The following is a 19,198-nucleotide window of genomic DNA, read 5'->3' on the forward strand; positions in this document are numbered from 1 at the left end:
CAGTAATAACCGAATCCCGGATAACGTACACTTTACTCTGCTATAGATGCTCACGTCAACTGGGGCTTTTACCGACGATATTCATTCACGTCGGGCTAAATGTCAATGAAATCCAAATAGCTTGGAATATAAATGATGTAATCAAACTTACGGTAATAATAATAAAAATTATTACTTTTTACATATCTGATGTACCGTACACATTTATGATACTGTGACCTAGATACGTAACAGATAAAGAGATCAAAATATGCCGACCGTAATATTGATAAAATAAAATTTACTAAATAAAATATTGGGTATTTAAAAATAGCTCTGCGTCTTGTAAAAAGTAAAATGATGAAAAAATTGGAAATCGAAGAGCTATTGACATTTCCATTAAAACTGCATATCGTAAATATTGTTTTTTTTTTTTTTTAATAAAAAGTTGATTGATTAATAATTCAACTAAACGAAAATACGAATAAAAATTCATTCTAAAAATGTTTCAAAAATATTCATAATCGTAAGATTCAAATTTTGAACTTTGAGTTGATTATCTTTTTAACTTTGAAAACATTCAAGTGTTGTGTTGGATTCTCTGTACAAAAATCAATCTTTATTCTTATATATACTTTATTTAATTATTTCTCTTTACTAAATATTCTGTTCTAAATAATATTTCGAACAGTGTTGCATTTAAGTCGTAGTATATATCTAAGTTGAGTTCAAAATATGTATATGTTTACTTAAAGAAAAGAAAGCTAGCATGGATCAAATTTTATGACCTTAGGTACATGGGTCGAGGAGAGATTCCAAGTAAATGCAAGGCAATATGTTTTTCTTCATTTGCACTCATATATATATATATTTTGAACTTAGAGATCTTTGTTATACAAAAAGAGGAGAGGTTGTTAGACCTCAGAGTTAAATAATATTAAAAGAATAAGTTAGTCTAAGCTAAATCTCTTACGAGTGAAGACATACCCTAGAGCGCGTATTTTAATAAAAGATATAATATTCATTTGTTTAATAAATTGATTTGTTTCATTCACGATTACCATACCTAAATTCCCAACATGTTGAAATAATTTTCAACTGAGTACTTTTTAGAAACATTTTTCTGAATAATAAAAATTGAAAAAATAATTCGAGTTGAAAATTTTACCGGTTTGAGGAACATAAAAAAAAGGCTTGAAAACCAAAATTGTGAACTTTTTTTTATCTTTTACAAGAACTTTTAAAAAACGCGCAAAGAAAATGAAAAAAATTTGACTGCTCACAGTTGACTTAGGGGGTAATTGGGGATGGCTGAAATTTTTGGCTGACATCAGCACCTATGCGAAAAATTTCCGAAATCTAGATCCAGTAGATTTTTTACTTGTCTTTACTTACTGTCTTTCTTTTTCCCCCGAGCTGTCTTCCATCTTTGATTTGGCTTGAATAATTAGCGTATCTCTCAGCTCGGGAAAGTAGAAAATCTATCAGGGGATGAACAAGCGGATAATGGCTTGTTGGGAACCCGAAAGAAACAAGTGGAGGAAGCCCTTTACATAGGGTATGGGAAGAAGGTGCACCCCACCACTAATCCTACGCAACCATATTGACCAGAGCTGGGAGTCTGGTACCACGGGGAGCCTTTCCAAGCCCACTGCGACCAGAGTCTCTATATTTCCTGAGATGGGAGTAGTGTTTGGCCCGAGAGAGGTAGGACTCGTGGTGGCTGTGGTTAGATACTACACGCAATGAGGATTTTTGATTATACCGGCGGTTAATGTTCACCTTAGTCGTCACTTGATTATATTTTTCGACTAAGTGTCATCTGGGTTGGAAGATGGGGATGCTACGCAACGCGAGTATGTCCAAAAGGGCGAGGTATCGTCTTCCGGTCGGCGAAGGTGGACTTAGGTCCCGTTACATTAATTAATTCTTTCTTTTTTTACTTATTTTTTATTAATAATTTTCTGAGGTAATTTAACATCATTGAGCTTAAGCTCTGCTATTAATTAAAAAATAATAAAAATGCTGTAAATTGATTGTTTAGTTAAGCATCGGTAATTGCGTATAGGAAACAGTTCTACCAACAAGTTTTTCCAAAAATTTTAATTCACTACATAAATTTTTTTCATATCATCAGGATATGCAGGTTTCTAATTAAGGACTGAGTAAATGAAAGTCTCTTGATTTTGCATAATTTAGCATCCAATTATCTCCCGCATTCGGTAATCATTTATACCAAAGTAAACGCACACATTGACTACAGAAGACAGTGATAAGTCGAATCACGTTGGTCGGTAGCAACGTAGAAACAATTCATGCGCCGGGAATCCTGTCAAGCGATTGGGCTCATGAAGGTAAGCAATTCTCCGGTATATTCGTGAACAATCCCTGAAATCCTATTATACACCAATATGAATGGGATTCAAGATCGGATCGCCGCGTTAATTACAACCGCATTGATTGCATTTCGGGATAAGCGTGCTTAAACTGATATCGATGTCGACATTTGAATCCCGGTATGTTTGTTCTATCTAATTGACACGAATTACTTCAACTATCGACAGCCAATCGCTGATCCATCTACCATCTACCATCTTTCAAATCATACGGGCTAGTTAGCTTCTTTTCCACATGGGCAATGGTCGTAACTATTTTCCAACCAAAATAATTTATCAACTCTCTAAACATGAATAAGTGAAAATAAGTGAATATTCACTAATTCGAAGTGCAAATCGAACCACTTATTTCAAAAAGTGGTTCGGTTGGCACTCAGAATTAGTGAATATTCACTTATTTCACTTATTCATGTTTAGAGAGAAGTAAAACGTATACCTATAGGATGACCCGCACACAAAAATATACATCCCTGCAAAATAGTATATATCCGGGCTTATATCTGTAGTATTGTCGTATGTATGCTATTTTGCCGGCATATATTCCTGGCTATATATTTTTTCGTATGAGGACTGAAGAAAAATTTGATTTTTTTTCACTCTCACTATTTTATAATTTAGCATAGGGGAGAGTGGGGCAAAATAGGCCCCTTAAGAAATAAGGGCTTATATGTAATATAAATGTCAACCCATTTTGCCCCCAGGGCCCATTTTGCCCCACTCTCCCCTATCATAAAAAATAAAAAAAAGTTCAACAAGTTTGAGCTCAAATCTTAAGTTTAGGAGATCGCTCAAGATTTTTAAAAATTTTTGAAGTATCAAAAATTTCAAATTTTTTAATTTTTGTTTTCTCACGACGGGAAATTTTACGGTAATGGTCTGGTGGGGATCGACCCACTTTTGACCATAAAAATACTTGTATTAGGAATTTTTTTATCTATTTTAAACTTCCCGCTCTGAAAATTTTCAAAAAAAAAAAAAGTTATTGGTTTCGGTCCGATTTTTGAAAACAGCGGAAAGTTTTGGGGTTGTCCCCAGGGTCAACCGTTTTCCAAATTTTTTAAAACTGTTCTACTCATCAGCGGAATGATGAAAAAAAAATTTCTAAAAAAGAATAGACAAAAAAATGACAAACACGAGCAATTTTATTGCCGAAATTATGTCCCACTTCTACACCATTCCTAATATTACTCACAGGCCCCAAACTTTATAAAATAAATAATCTCCCGAAAATTTCCATCCCAAAATATGAATTTCCAAAGGCCGCTCGAAAAAAAAAATCATACGTTCGCGCGTTATCTTAAAATTCACATATGCAGTAAAATTTTCCGAAAAATTTTCCAATTATCCATCAATTATTTAAAACAAGTGCCGTAGCATTTAACTGGGTCACAATTTCCGTGTCATTAAAATACGATAGTATCTCAATATTAAAATTTTTAAATGCCATTAGTACTTAGTAGTGCATTTAAAAAAAAAACCAACACCAGGGACCTAATATCGGAAAAATTTAAATGCTCTGAAAATAAAAAGGTACACAATTATTCGAGCGGATTAGCATAGAAAGTATATTACTAAAAAAATGATAAAATGTTTCCATAAATTAAATTTCTTCAAACAAAAAAAATCGATCAATATTCTTTCCATACTAACCCTCATTGATTTGTCATACTTTTTTTATAAATAGAAACAACTTTTATTTAAACTGTACACAATAAATTTAAATTGGTTATAATATATATTACATATTGAAATGATAAATGTTTTTGGACGCGCTTTAGTCGATGCATTTCGTTGATAAAAATGAACTTTACAATTGTTTGTTTGTTTCAATACCTGAGCTACAGTTAATTTAAATATAAATAATTAAACATCAAGGCTCCTTAGTTTGTAACGACAATTGATAAAATTTTCACAGACAAATATTTAATTATGATGATGGGGTTAATGAAGCAAAGATCATAATTTACCAGAGTAAATTTAATCTTTGTCTAGTGAGCCAATATGAAGATACAATTAATTGATCCATGGAGGACAAGCCACCGGGGGTTGATGTCCTTGTGAGACCGGTTGGTATTGAGGTCGTTGTTGATGATGATGAGATGGGGGTGGTGGTGGTGGCGGTGGTGGTAATGGTGGTGGTGGTGGCGGTGCACTGCAGACAGACTGCATTAATGGTAGTGAATTGTATGGTGGCGGCTTAGCCGAATAAGGAGCCAGCTGATTATGCTCGACATTCATGTGATGCTCCATAGTCGCTCCTTGGACAGGAGATCTAGTTCGATCGACGTCTTGTTGTTGCTGTTGTTGTTGATTTTGCCCTCCAGAAACACCACGGTATTACTATTATTACCGTCTTGTTCGCATACCCGAGTTCTCATTCATTATCATCTTACCTCTCGGCCTAATTTGGGGAGGCGGCATATTTGTTGGTAGTGGTGGCACTGGATACAACACGTGGTGCTCTCCCTCTCGAGGAGGCGGTGGAGGTGGCGGTGGAGGTGGAGGTCGAGACCAAGGAACACGAACGTGATGAGATTGCCACGGCAAGGGGGCCGGTGGAATTTGCTGCCCTGGGCCACAGTCTCCAGCGAAATTTTGATCATTGCCTAGATTGCATTAAAATCAAGTAGAAAATTATTGACCTTGTAATATTACTTTGACAAACGGTGAAAAAAATTAGTGAGATTTTAAAAAATTCGGAAATTTAGAACATAAATTTCGGACAGATTTTAACTTCCAATTCTCATCTTTTTCAATACTTTTCAATGAGTATTTTTAATCAGGGACTTTTAGGAATTTTGTATAGTGTAAAAAATCGAGAGTAGATACGGATTTCATTTCAACCCGGATTCGCTCTGTCACTCGGAGTTCCAGAATTTAAAAAAAAATAGCACTCATGGAGAACTTCTAAATTTGAACTTTTCTTAAACTTCTGAATTTTCATATAAAAAATATACTTAATTTAGAACTTTAAGTAGACAGATTTAAAGTCATATGTCTGTACATTTTATCTCGATTTTAGTCATATGTTCGTCAGTTGGTTACGTGCGTTAATATCCCCGCGAAAAAAAATTGTTTTATTATTAGATTTGGTCCATTGCCTTTTAGGTCTAAGATGGGAAATTTCAGGGATGGCCTGCAAGGTCTATTGCTTTCTCTTTGCTTATTAAAGTATATAAATAAAAAATTTTCAATTAATTAAAAACATTAGTAGAGAACATTAATTAGCTTATTATCGTGCTGTGTCCTTTTTTCACGGATTTTGTGTGTGTTTATTCGAAAATAGGCCAACACATAAGCTTGTTATCGTGCTGGTCGAAACTTACTTATTAACATGATTTTTAATAGAAATTTTGAACTATTGCAATATTTTGTAGAGGATATTAACGCGTGTTACCCGTCAGTTTTATAGCGAAGTTTCACCGCAAAATTGTCATTAAGTTGCTGGTGGGGGAGCGTTCCGAGCGAGTTTTAACAATCTGAGGGGAAGAGTGTTATATCGAGTAGTCTTATAACGAGGTCCGACTGTACTATAAAAAAAAATAGACTAATTACCTGAATTCGATCCTGATTGATCCAAATGCCGTTTCTCACCTGCATATACAACAATTTAAACAGTTAGTGTCTAATTAAACTTGACTACTAAAACCTTATGAATTTATTATAAAAATAAAAAAAAACTATAATTAAAAATATATCCGCATCCCTTTGAAAATGTAGAGCAAACGAAATTAGGACTGTAAAAAAATGAAAAGATTAAAATTAAAATTAAAACACAAAAGTTTATTCCTGGTGGAGTCATCAGGCCGTCTAGGATCCCGCGGGTTCTAAAAAATATTTTCAGCAATAAATTATTAATATACACAAGCAGAAATTAATCAGTTTATAAATAAATGATCATGTCATTGTCAAGTGTCATTGTGAAAAAAATCTGAAAGAATAAAATGCAGAAAAAAAACGTTTTTCACACTCCCATCATTGGCGGTTATTAAACGCGCTATAATATTCATAAGTAAATTAAAAAAAAAGGTTTAAGTTTACATTACAACTACAGCCTAAGAGTACAAGGAAACAATACCAAATACTCGTCGAAAAATAGCAATTTTGGTATAAATTTATATACTCATTTTTTATTTAATTATAATTAAATAATTAAATAGACAACCAATGCTGCTATTTGTGTAAAAAAAAACTAGTGACTAAAATAACGAATTATTTGGCATTTTCCGATTCGAATACTCTTAGCTACAGACCTGGATGAATTAGCAGCTGACTTCCATCTTCGTGGTGATGACCGATACCTCCTAAGGGATGAACGTGCATCAGTTGCTGCTGTCTGCTTAAACAATTTCAAAATAATTAATCAAACGACGCACAACAGACTAATTCAAATTAATCTGTTGTATAGATCCATGGATATTTCTGAAATAATAAATTTTATTTCAACGTCCATAAGGTCTACCTCGAACGAGTGTCGCATGTTTTTATTTGTTATCAATACTGTGTTGTATAATTTGTTCATAGTGTTGGCCATTTTGTTATCAGCTTATTAACCAAAATTTACTTTTCATGATCCCAGCATGAAACTTGGGGTTTCGGTGTCTCTACGGCCAGTCGGAACAAGATAACGTCAGTCCGATGTCGCGAATTAATTTTTTCACCATACCTGCGGCGAAGGTTTGAATTCTTGCCCACTTTGGAGGGAAGAAAATCGTTTTGTTCTCTTGGAAAAACAACCCTGTCAAAAAAATCTGTGAGATTGCATGGGAACCCATAGGAATCCATATGGGAAAGTAGAGAATTATGTAAGAATCCATAGGAATTAATGAAGAAGTCTATGGATTTATATAAGAATCCATGTAGGAAGCCATGAGTTTCTGGATTCTCATATGGGAAATCTACACAGGGAACTGTGGGTACCTGAATTCCCATAGAGGAACTTGACATACGAACTTGGATGCATGGATTTATTTGTAGAAAATTCACATGAAAGCCTGGGTTTCAATACAAATAATTTTGATAGAATCCGGGATATCTGGATTTCTATGCCTATGGTCTATTGATACGCGTCTATAAATAGAAGAACAGATTAATATTCCTATAGGAAACCATATAGGAACCTAGGCTGGATTCTCATATGGATTTTTTGAAAATTAGTGCATGCGCCATTTTTCCTACAAACGGCGGCAAAAATTTAAACTTTCAGGTGTAGATCTGGTGAAAAATTGTATACGCACCACAAAGGAAGGTAGGACGTTCTAATCCACGAGTTTGCCACACACTTGGATTAGAGTGTCCTACTTTCCTCCCTAGGTGTGTAATATACTATTTTATGTTCTGACTGTGATTCAGTTTTATAAAAATTAGTGTGAATAATAAATAGTAGAGTTACTGCTTAATTATAAATTGCAAATGACAATTTACGCTTACGCTAATGGTCGGTCTTAAATTAACTGGTTCCTGACTGGCTGCTGACAATGAAACTTTGAGTTCTAATGCAGGTAATCATGAAAAATATTGTGTGTGGCCAGAATGAACCCAATTTCAGAGTACAGGTGATAGAAGTCAACCACCCTGGACTGAAATCGTTTTGTTTCATCCCTTATTACACAACATACTATTTTGTATTTTTAAATTACTAGTAATAAATTTTTTATATCAACAATTATTTTTAAATAGATTACTGTTGTTTTACGTCAATAATTTCTTATGAAAATTAACGGTATTTCTATTTATTTTTTCTCACATTTCCGCAGACTCGGTATTTTTTTTTCGAATATTTATAAGAAATTGACCTTTACTCTATAATTAAATTACTTACTTACTTACTTAGTTAATTATTGTAATTTTTAGAACTTAATTTTGAATTTTTTATACTAATTGTAGGCTAAAGGTCAACAGTAATTAACAAGAATATAATTAACCCTCAACGGTCACGAGTCCAAAAGGTCCCGGGTAATTTCTCACTCAAAACGTCATTATCTAGTTCTTTGAATTTAAAACTCAAAATATCTTAATAGATATAAAGTTTTTAAAAAAAGTCAATGATACCTTTTTTGTATAGAATTCAAAGCTCTACAAAAAAGGTATCTTGCAATTTTTCAGCTGACTCAATATTTACAGAGATATTTGCAAAAAACCAATCACTATTTTAATTTATCATGAAAAATTGTGCACTTGATTTATTAAAATAAATCAACTTTTTGTAAAGTTTAACTTTTTCATTGATTTTATATAAAAGTTCATTTATTCTTCCGTAATTTATCACAAGATTTAATTAAAAGTATTTATAATTAACAAAGTTGTAGTTTATTTTGTTCAAAAATTAACTTTTTCCGTTTTTATTTTTGTCACAAATATTTTTTTGTGTCTAAAAATTAAAATTTATCATAAAAATAAATTGTAGCTTTTGCAAAAATATTTAAATAACATCTCTATAAAATTGCAAGTAAAAATAATGATTAGTTTCATTTCTCCAGCCGATCAAATTCACCAGAGTCCTATTGACTCCTCCTGATCGTTATGATTCGTCTGTAGAAGTCTGACAGTTGAGGGTTAATTACTTACACAAATAGATTATCTTACGTAGAATAATTTGTTTTTACCATTAAAAGCACATGTGTAACTCTGTAATAAATAATAAACGTTATGTAGTGAATAAGCTTATAAATAAAAAAATATTAACAATATATATATGTATCTGTAAATAAAACTTAAATTTTCTATATCCTGCCTCCGGATTTATCTGCACTATATCTTCTCGTCAATAAGTATTTCTAAAGATGGAAATTTTATTTTTATTTTCATATTAAATATTAAATAAATTATTAAAAAATAATAATCGAAAATGATTTTCACATCATTGTGTTCCTTTTCTCTCAAATACCGTAACCTTTTTAAAATAAACCTCCATCCATTCAATTTCATTCATTAATTTTATTTAATTAATCATAATTATTATTAATTTAATTTATTAAATAATATTTTTAATTCCACTCACCCATTTCCGTGACGTTGTACAGGCGGCGGGCCACATTGATAAGGAGGTGCCTCCTATATTTAATTATTAAAGAAAAAAAAATAATTATCATTTTATTTAATGAGACATCAATGAAATTTACTATGGTACCGAAGTTAGTCTAATAATTTTTGGATTTTTAAAAAACGATAAATTATAAAAAAAAAAATATTTAAAAAAATTGCACTTGTAGTTTTTTTTATTTCCTACATGTGCATTTTTTTGGTTTTTTTTTTTTTGTAATTTATCTGTTCAAAAAAAAATTCCGAAAATTGTCAACAAACTTCAGGATCGCAATTATGATACTGAACCCGTCTAATAATTTTTGGATTTTTAAAAAACGCTTAATTATAAAAAAAAAAATATTTAAAAAAATTGCACTTAGAGTTTTTTTAATTTTCTACATGTGCATTTTTTTACTTTTTTTTTTTTAATTTATCTGTTCAAAAAAAAATACGAAAATTTGTAATTGTCAACAAACTTCAGGCTCGTAATTATGATACTGAACCCGACATCTAATAATTTTTGGATTTCTTTAAACACGATAAATTATAAAAAAAAAAATATTTTAAAAAATTGCACTTAGAGTTTTTTTTATTTCCTTCATGTGCATTTTTTTATTATTTTTTTTTTTTTTGTAATTTATCTGTTCGAAAAAAAAATCCGAAAATTTTCTTCTGTCCACAAACTTCAGGATCATAATTTATTTTCATGTAAAATAGTCTACCTGAAGTCCCTCAACGTCAGTAAATCGCCTTTTAACCCCATGACCTTTATGATGCTCTGGTGAGTCCGGCTTATGCATTTCAAAGTGATGCGGTGGTTGAATAGCATAGTGGACTTGCGTAGATATCTGGCCATTTTGACATTGCAATTGATGAGTATGATACTGAATATGCGATTGAACTTGCGAGGGCGGCGCATGATGCAGCCCTTGAGGTGCCGGTACCTGAACCTATGGAATTATGTTATGGTTACCCCGCAACTAACTGCCATCAATTATTATGATTATTATTATTTATATACTTGTATCTGTCCTTGATGCGGTGGCGGTTGTTGGGTTTGATAGAGCCAGGGCGCGTTTTGCTGCGGTGGTTGATTTGGTGGCGGCATAGTCGTTAAAATATTCATGGAATTCGGTAATTGATTAACAGTCGGCGGTGGCACCATCTGGGGCGGTGGTGGCACTGGTTGAGGTGGCCCTTGATCAATTGCTCCCTCGTGTTGTCCCTCGACTCCCATTAGAAGCGGGGGTTGACGATGATGTTGATGCTGATGCTGATGATGATGCTGCTGCTGTTGGTAATGATGCTGATGTTGATGTTGCTGTTGATGGTGATGATGATGGTTCGGCGAAGGAGAGTTTGGCACAATAAAAGTTTGTGTTGTTGGCGGAGGGACCTGCAGTGGATACTGATGATGAGGTGGCTGGCCCTCATACTGAGCTGGTAAAATATGTTGAGCATGGTCAGGATTTTGGGGCAGCTGAGTTGGTTCCTCAGACTGTAAGATGAATTGCGCTTGCGGTGGAGGTCCTGTTTGCTGGTACTGTATCTGATATGTCTGGGGTATCGGGGGTGGCGGCTGATTTGCTGGGAAATTTGGGGGAGGAAAATGTAAATGTAACAGAGGCGGTGGAGGCTGATGAGTCGGTGGTGGCTGCTGTAAATTGACAGCTTCGATGGGTGATGCAGATCGTTGGATATTTGGTTGTGTATAAACGTAAGAAACTGCTCCGCTGACTGACCCACTGCTACTGGTAATAAATCCATGCTGACCTGGACTCTGAGGTGGCGGGTGGCTCATAACGTACATTTGTGCGATTGGTGGCGTGGAAGAATGCGATACCGATGGCATTTGGATTCCTTGGATATGAACTGGCTGACTCGGGTGGATTTGATATTGAACTTGACTGACGGTCGGTGGAGGTCCGATCAATTGCACTTGACCAACAGACGATGCAGGTGATATTAACGCTTGCATTTCCTAAGGAAGTATATATATATGTATGTAAATAAATATATATAATGTATTTAAAAATAATAATAATGATAATTAAACCTCAACAGTCAGACCTACAGACGAATCATAACGATCACGAGGAGTCAATAGGACTCTGGTGAATTTGATCGGCTGGAGAAATAAAACTAATCATTATTTTTACTTGCAATTTTATATAGATGTTATTTAAATATTTTGTAGAAGCTACAATTTATTTTTATGATAAATTTTAATTTTTAGACACAAAAAAATATTTGGGACAAAAATAAAAACGGAAAAAGTTAATTTTTGAACAAAATAAGCTACAACTTTGTTAATTATAAATACTTTTAATTAAATCTTGTGATAAATTACGGAAGAATAAATGAACTTTTATATAAAATCAATGAAAAAGTTAAACTTTACAAAAAGTTGATTTATTTTAATAAATCAAGTGCACAATTTTTCATGATAAATTAAAATAGTGATTGGTTTTTTGCAAATATCTCTGTAAATATTGAGTCAGCTGAAAAATTGCAAGATACCTTTTTTGTAGAGCTTTAAATTCTGTACAAAAAAGGTATCATTGACTTTTTTTAAAAACTTGATTTCTATTAAGATATTTTGAGTTTTAAATTCAAAGAACTAGACATTGACGTTTTGAGTGAGAAATTACCCGGGACCTTTTGAACTCGTGACCGTTGAGGGTTAATTATATTCTTGTTAATTACTGTTGACCTTTAGCTTACAATTAGTATAATAAATTCAAAATTAAGTTTTAAAAATTACAATAATTAACTAAGTACGTAAGTAATTTAATTATAGAGTAAAGGTCAATTTCTTATAAATATTCGAAAAAAATACCGAGTCTGCGGAAATGTGAAAAAAAATAAATAAAAATATCGTTAATTTCCATAAGAATATCTATTAAGATATTTTGAGTTTTAAATTCAAAGAACTAGATATTGACGTTTTGAGTGAAAAATTACCGGGATCTTTTGGACTCGTGACCGTTGAGGTTTAACTTTAAAATCAAATTCCATTTCACTGTAAAAAATTCGCGGATTAAATCCGGAGTGATTGCGGGTAAATTACTGTTTATTTATTTAATTCCCTTGGAGTGAAATTCACTTCTAAAAGATCTTTATTTTAATATTAAAACTCTAAGTCCGAGTGATTTCGGATTCAAATAAAATCCAGATCGCTCCGAATTCACTCCCGATTTTTTACAGTGAATTAATAAAAAGAAAATTACTTGAGGTTGTGAAGAAGGTACCAAAGGCCCAGAATGTGCTGGAATATGTACTCCCGGTGGCGGAGGTCCACCAGCTCCAGGAGCCGGTCCCCCTGTCATTGTTGCTGTCAATATTGTAGCCGGTAGTGTAACTACACTACTCTGAGCGTGTTGTATAATATCTTGATGCTGAATAGTAACGACGTTCGACTGAGTTAACGCGCCAATATTCATAGTTTGAAAGTGAGCTATTAAAAAAAAAATCCAATCAATTAACGACCGAATAAAAAATTGAATCAAGAGTAAAAAACATTTATCGCTTTGCACTCGAAGTATAATTAAATAAACAAGTTACCTTGTTGAATTTGTTGAATTTGTGGAGTTTCTATAACTTGCTGCGGTTGGATTGGTGGTAACTGCTGTTGTATAAATGACTGAAACTCCGACTGCATCGTCTGTATTAAATTAATTGCTAATTGTTTCGCATTTTGTAACGCTTCTGGTTTCGGATGTCTGTTAAATTTAATAAAATTTTTTTTATTTGAAATTTAAATTATAAAACTGGTGATAAAATTATTGATTATAATGGATCTTACTCTATGTACAAGTGAAGTGGCTCAGGTGATTCTGTTCCTAGGGAAGGATCAACAAATTGAGACCCTCGGCCTCTTAAAGTAACAGTAGCTCCAGTCTCTCCTCTTATGTACAATAAATTGGCTCCTCCGGTGCCAATAATACGCCCGCGTAAATCAAAATTTTGAGGAGCGTTTTCAATGCCAATGCATATTTTTTCTACTGAAGGAACTCCTGTATGCAAACTCATAAGAGGCGGCGGAGCATTTGTGAATCTACTTGGTCTATTTAATGAGCTTTGATGCTCTGTTTTTATTATTTCATTTATTTTTTGAATTGCCACTGTAAATATATTAATATTTTATGTTATGGAAATTTTCAGACACCCCCCCCCCTCCACTTTTTAAAAATATTCGATGACCTTGAGATTTCATAAGGTATTGAAATTTTAGTAATTAATCAGGAGTCAAATGAAATTTGGTAAAAAAATTTTAGCCTACAGAATTTTAAAATTCAAATTTGAAAATTGACAAAGATTTTACTAAAATTTATCTAACAAATGTCGTTTGAGCGAATTTTAGGGCAGTGCCCCCCCCCCCCCTCAATTTTATAAAATATTTAAAGACTGAATTATCATATCGGTATTAAAATTTTGTTAATTAATTTTGAAAAAAAATTAAAGTATTAATTGAAAAAAAGGACAACGACCGATATAGATTTTTGAAAAAATTACTCACAGTTGTTATCAATTAGGAATCAAACGAAATTTGGTAAATAAATTTTAGCCTAAAAAATTTGACATTCAAAATTATTTAGTTGACATGAAAATTTAACTGAAATCTGTTTTTCAAATTTTGTTTCTCTAAATTGATATCAATTGTAAATAATTTTTTTGAAAATCTGCCTCGGCGACGTCGTCCTTTTTTCAATTAACGCTTCAATTTTTTTTAATTAAGGCCATTCCCAGACAGTGTCCCCCCACTTTTGTAAAATATTCAATGATTTTCAATTGTAATGACCGCATTAAAATTTTAATAATTAATTAAAAAAAAGTTTAAGCATTAATTGAAAAAAGAACAACGCAGTTACAATTTCGCCGAGACACAGATTTTAAAAAAAATTACAGTTGATGTCAATTAGGAGTTAAACGAAATTTGGAATATAAGTTTCAGTAAAATCTTCATGTCAATTTTATAATTTGAATTTTCAAATTTTTTAGGCGAAAATTTATTTTCCAAATTTTGTTCAACTCCTAATTGACATCAACTGTAAATAATTTTTTTTTGAATCTGTGTCTCGGCGAAATTGTAACTGCGTTGTCGTTTTTTTAATTAAAGCTTTAATTTTTTTTTAAATTAATTAATAAAATTTTTAAACTGTTATGACAGTTCAAGGTCATTGATTATTTTTAAAACGAGGGGGGAATTGTCTGAGAATGCCCTTAATTAATAAAATTCTAATACAGTTACAATTCAAGGTCACTGAATATTTTTAAAGTCAGGGGAGGGGGGTCCGAAAATTCCTTGATTTTTATTTTAATTAATTAATTAATTAATTATTAAAATATCAATATGGTTTTGACAGTTGAGTCATCGAATATTTAAAAAAAAGTGGGAGCACTGTCTGAGAATGCTCTTAATAAATGATATAAAAAATCAATATATGTATTGGTAAAAATAAATAAATCGTACTATCAATGTTGTGTTTCGTATGGCCCTGAATATAAAGATAAAGTGGACGTTCATTAGGGCATCTTGCTTTCTCTTGTTCAGTCATAAACCTTCCACGAGTAGAAACAGTAGTGCCTACACAATAAATATTTTTATTATTCCATATACTGGAGCTAATAATAGCGACAAAAGTTTTGTATAAAGTTTTAAAACTTTTCTTTAGTTGATAAGAATAAAAAAAAAGTTGACTTTAATTTTCTATCATAAATTGCCGCTTAAATATAAATGCGATTGTTATATTTACAGTAAACCACTTAGTCGAAAATAAAAATAGATATTGATTTAACAATTGAAGTTCAAGCCATTCAATAAAATTAATAGACAGTACATTCATTTCATTAATATAAATTGATGATATTTTTATTTATTATTTATTACTTCTAAAAATACAAGTACGCATTTTATTTCAAAAGTCAATGACTATTTTTATTTTTTATCTCACAAATTTCGTAGCTGAAAAATTTCAATGCATAATTATAAAATATATGAGTAGGGACAAGATTTTTGGCTCAATTTTGAAATGAACTGTTCATATGTTTGATATTACGGCGAAAATATTGGTCTTATAAAAAAAGTTTTGAAACAAAAGTTATAGGAAATTTAATTTTACAAAAAAAATGTCTTTTATGATTTTTTTATACGACCAATATTTTTACCGTAATTACAAAATTAAGATTCATAATTAATGATTCAAATTTTTGATAATTACGGAAATCTTAATTTTGAAATTACGGCTTTCTTATTGGTTCTACAAAAAAATTAAAAGAGACATTTTTTTTATAAAATTAAATTCTGAACAACTTTTATTTGAAAAATTTTTTTATGCGACCAATATTTCCGCCGTAATATCAAAAGTTTGACAGCATTAATTATCAATTATTATTTTTGAATCAAAGTAAAAATTCCGGCTCTATAAGAGTTTTAATTTTCTGACATAAGTTTTTTAAACAAAAAAAATTCAGCAAGACTAAATATGTCATTATAATTTATTACAATACTCGAATAATTATAAATTTAAAAATTAACATTTAAAATTCAAATGATACCACGATAATAAAGTACATTGTACTTATTGTAATTCACTGTAATAAATTAAACGAAACGAATTAATTACTACACACGGTAATTAAATACTTGTAAGTCTACTTAACTTCTCAGCTGTTCAAACAATCTTTACGAAATCACAAAACTATCAGAATTTTATCATTGATTAGTTATTATAATCCTTATAATATTAATTATATTTAACAATACGATAACTTTGGATTAAAATATTAATTAATTTGTTTAATAATTATTATTATTGATACTTCAATTAAAATTATTTGAAAATTTTAATAATTGTAGGACTAGTATCATACCTGAAAAAGAATTAATTTCATCTTGAATATATCCCTTAGTAAGTAAAGTTCTTGCACTAGGAGGCGTTTCATTGATATCAAATTCGGTTGTAAAAACTTCAGCTCCTTTGAAAGTTCCATTTGAGTATGACAGAGCCTGTAGAAAATTTAATTAACATTTATTAAAAATGTACATAATTAAATATGATACTGAACAGACAAGTTACTGGTAACTAGAAATAAACATTTTAAAAATATGCAGGAATAAATTTTTTAAAGCTGGTCTGAGATACAAAAAAAAGAGGATTTTGTGATTTTTTTTTCAGACCTTCGTTATTAAAATTCTCAAAATTTGTGACATTACTAAGCATCATTCCAAGAATATTCTGCTAAATTTTCATAAAAAAATATTGAAAAATAAGCCAGTGGTAGTGGGGAGAGACGAGTCACTTAAAAAAAATTCTCCATGCCGTAGGCAGGATAACTCATGGCTGCCTCGTCTGAAATAAAAAAACCAAAAAGATTTCTTTAGTACATACTTTAATCTTAGATTTGAACGAAGGATTTTTTTTTTCAATAACTACTTATTTTTTAATTAAACAAAAGGAAGAATTTTTGGGAAAAATCAGAGTTTTTTTATTGCACCTTTACCAAAAATTAAAAAATAAAAATTTTGTTTATTCCTTCGTTCAAATCTAAGATAAACTTGTGTACTAGAGAAATCTTTTTGGTTTATTCATTTCAGATGAGGCAGTCATAAGTTATCCTGCCTAAGGCACGGAGACTTTTTTTAAGTGACTCGTCTCTCCCCACTACCACTGGCTTATTTTTCAATATTTTCTTATGAAAATTTAGCAGAATATTCTTGGAATGATGCTTAGTAATGTCACAAATTTTGAGAATTTTAATAACGAAGGTCTGAAAAAAAAATCACAAAATCCTCTTTTTTTTGTATCTCAGACCAGCTTCCTTAAGATAAAAAAATAGATTAATATCTGGTACTTTCAGTATCATAATTAAATAACTTTTATATAAATTATTACTTTATTCCCATTGGAACCTCGAAATTTTCCTTTAGCCATGAGCATTGAATTTGATATTTTTCAGTAACATACGTCACTTATTTCACAGCCACATTGTCATTCTAATGTCACATCTACAATAATAACAATAAGAGTAAATAAATTAATTATTAATTAAACAACTTGCCGTTATCCAAATTATTCCAATATGTATTTTACCATAAAAAATTAATTATTCAATTTGATATTTAACAGACTAATTATTTTTTTTAAATTTATTTTCATTACAAAAAAATTTTATTGTAAAATAATTAAGAAAAAAAAATTGAAATCTATAATAAATGACATTTAATCTGATATATATTGAATAATAAAAAAAATACATCTATATATTAATTAAATTTGAATAACAATAATATATAAACATTTAAAAAATTACCTAATTGTTTATAAAAAAAACTATCCTCTGTTAATGAATGCCTTGATACCGGATAAAATAAAATTATCAGTAAGCATTTATAAGAATACATTATTTCATCACACAAATTTACTATCACAATTACGCTCTTAGTGTAGTCTAAACATGTTACTATATTTAACGTACGTACATTTATTTACGTTAAGTGCACTAATCGATTACGCGATATTTAACAATGGCCGTCTATTTAAAATAAAAAAAAAAACTTAATTACAAAAATTTTTTTATTCATCAGAGAGAAAACCCGGCTCTCAGGAGTATACATGAGTATATATATATATATATTTAATATATATACATGAAGTTAATAAATTATAGATGTGTTTGACATTTTATTTTGCAAAGATATATTATCTGTCTTTGTTGCTCTTTCGTAAACTGTGGGTCTAATCAAATGGGAAAGAGTGAAATGGTGAACATCAGATAGAGATAAATTTTATACATCACGTACTTGAGAATTTTGAAAGTCTGACATCTGGCAGCGTGATTGTGAATCACGGGAGAAATTTAAATTATCAATCTCTAGTTGGCGCCATGATTCAAAAATATAATGAGTGTCAATGTAGCAGACGTCAAACAAATTTTTAATTTTTAATTAATAGACTAAATAACTAACAATGTAAAATATAAAAAAAACGCACATTCAAAAAATTAAAAAATTAGTAAGTGCATTTTTTAGAAATATTTTTTTAAAAATTATTTACTATATTTATTTATAATTTTTAATTTGTCTGATGTCTGCTACATTTACACTCATAAAATATGACTGAATGTAGTAGACAGAAAAATTTTAAATTGTAAATAAATAGAGTAAATAATTTAAAAAATATTATTTATAAAAAATGCACTTAATAATTTGAAAATTTTTTAAATGATGAGTGTGAATGTAGCAGACATCGGACAAATTTAAAATTATTAATAAATAGAGTAAATAATTAAAGGAAAAATATTTCGAAAAAATGCGCGTACTAATTTTTCATTGATCTAAATGCGCATTTACAAAATTTTGAAATTAAGAGGGGTCTAAACTTTTTTCTCTATCACACTCAAGTCAACAAACGGAACTATCCTAATTGCATTTGCACAGTAAATGAAAACTTTGTCCATGTTTCTCTCTTAAACAAATGAATATTTTTCAAAAATCAAAACGCAGACTGCTAGTTTATAGAGTAATGCATCAAGCCTCCTTCTTATTTTTGCTGCATTTAGAGGTTTAGTTTGAGAGAAAAGTTTGGCCAAAAATTACCGCAGATCTTCCTTAATAAGTGCATTTTTTATAAATTTTATTTTTTTAATTATTTACTGTATTTATTTAAGAATTTTAAATTTTTCTGATGTCTGCTACATTCACACTCATTCAAAAATACTTTGTGTCAGGTTTTTAAATTTTTTAAATATTTTTCTATCATATTCTGCCGCCATTTTATTTTGACGTACAATTTTAGTTT

The 19,198-nt window shown here is 30.6% G+C and overlaps 1 protein-coding gene across 1 annotated transcript; it reads right to left on the bottom strand.

Annotated features, from left to right (window-relative positions):
* Positions 1 to 4,058: 4,058 nt before the first annotated feature.
* On the bottom strand, positions 4,059 to 18,028 carry LOC130678236 (uncharacterized). The gene is made up of 14 exons (XM_057485338.1): positions 17,712 to 18,028; positions 17,294 to 17,406; positions 16,272 to 16,407; positions 14,872 to 14,985; positions 13,204 to 13,522; positions 12,963 to 13,120; positions 12,629 to 12,855; positions 10,420 to 11,379; positions 10,121 to 10,348; positions 9,376 to 9,428; positions 6,629 to 6,711; positions 5,931 to 5,969; positions 4,769 to 4,981; positions 4,059 to 4,693 (listed from the first exon to the last, which is right to left on the bottom strand). Exons 2-14 carry the CDS (start codon positions 17,336 to 17,338, stop codon positions 4,389 to 4,391), a joined length of 2,880 nt encoding a protein of 959 aa, XP_057341321.1. The 5' UTR covers positions 17,339 to 17,406; positions 17,712 to 18,028; the 3' UTR covers positions 4,059 to 4,388.
* Between the last annotated feature and the right edge of the window lie 1,170 nt (positions 18,029 to 19,198).

Source organism: Microplitis mediator, chromosome 1 (assembly GCF_029852145.1).
Source record: "Microplitis mediator isolate UGA2020A chromosome 1, iyMicMedi2.1, whole genome shotgun sequence".
Taxonomy (NCBI): Eukaryota; Metazoa; Arthropoda; class Insecta; order Hymenoptera; family Braconidae; genus Microplitis; species Microplitis mediator.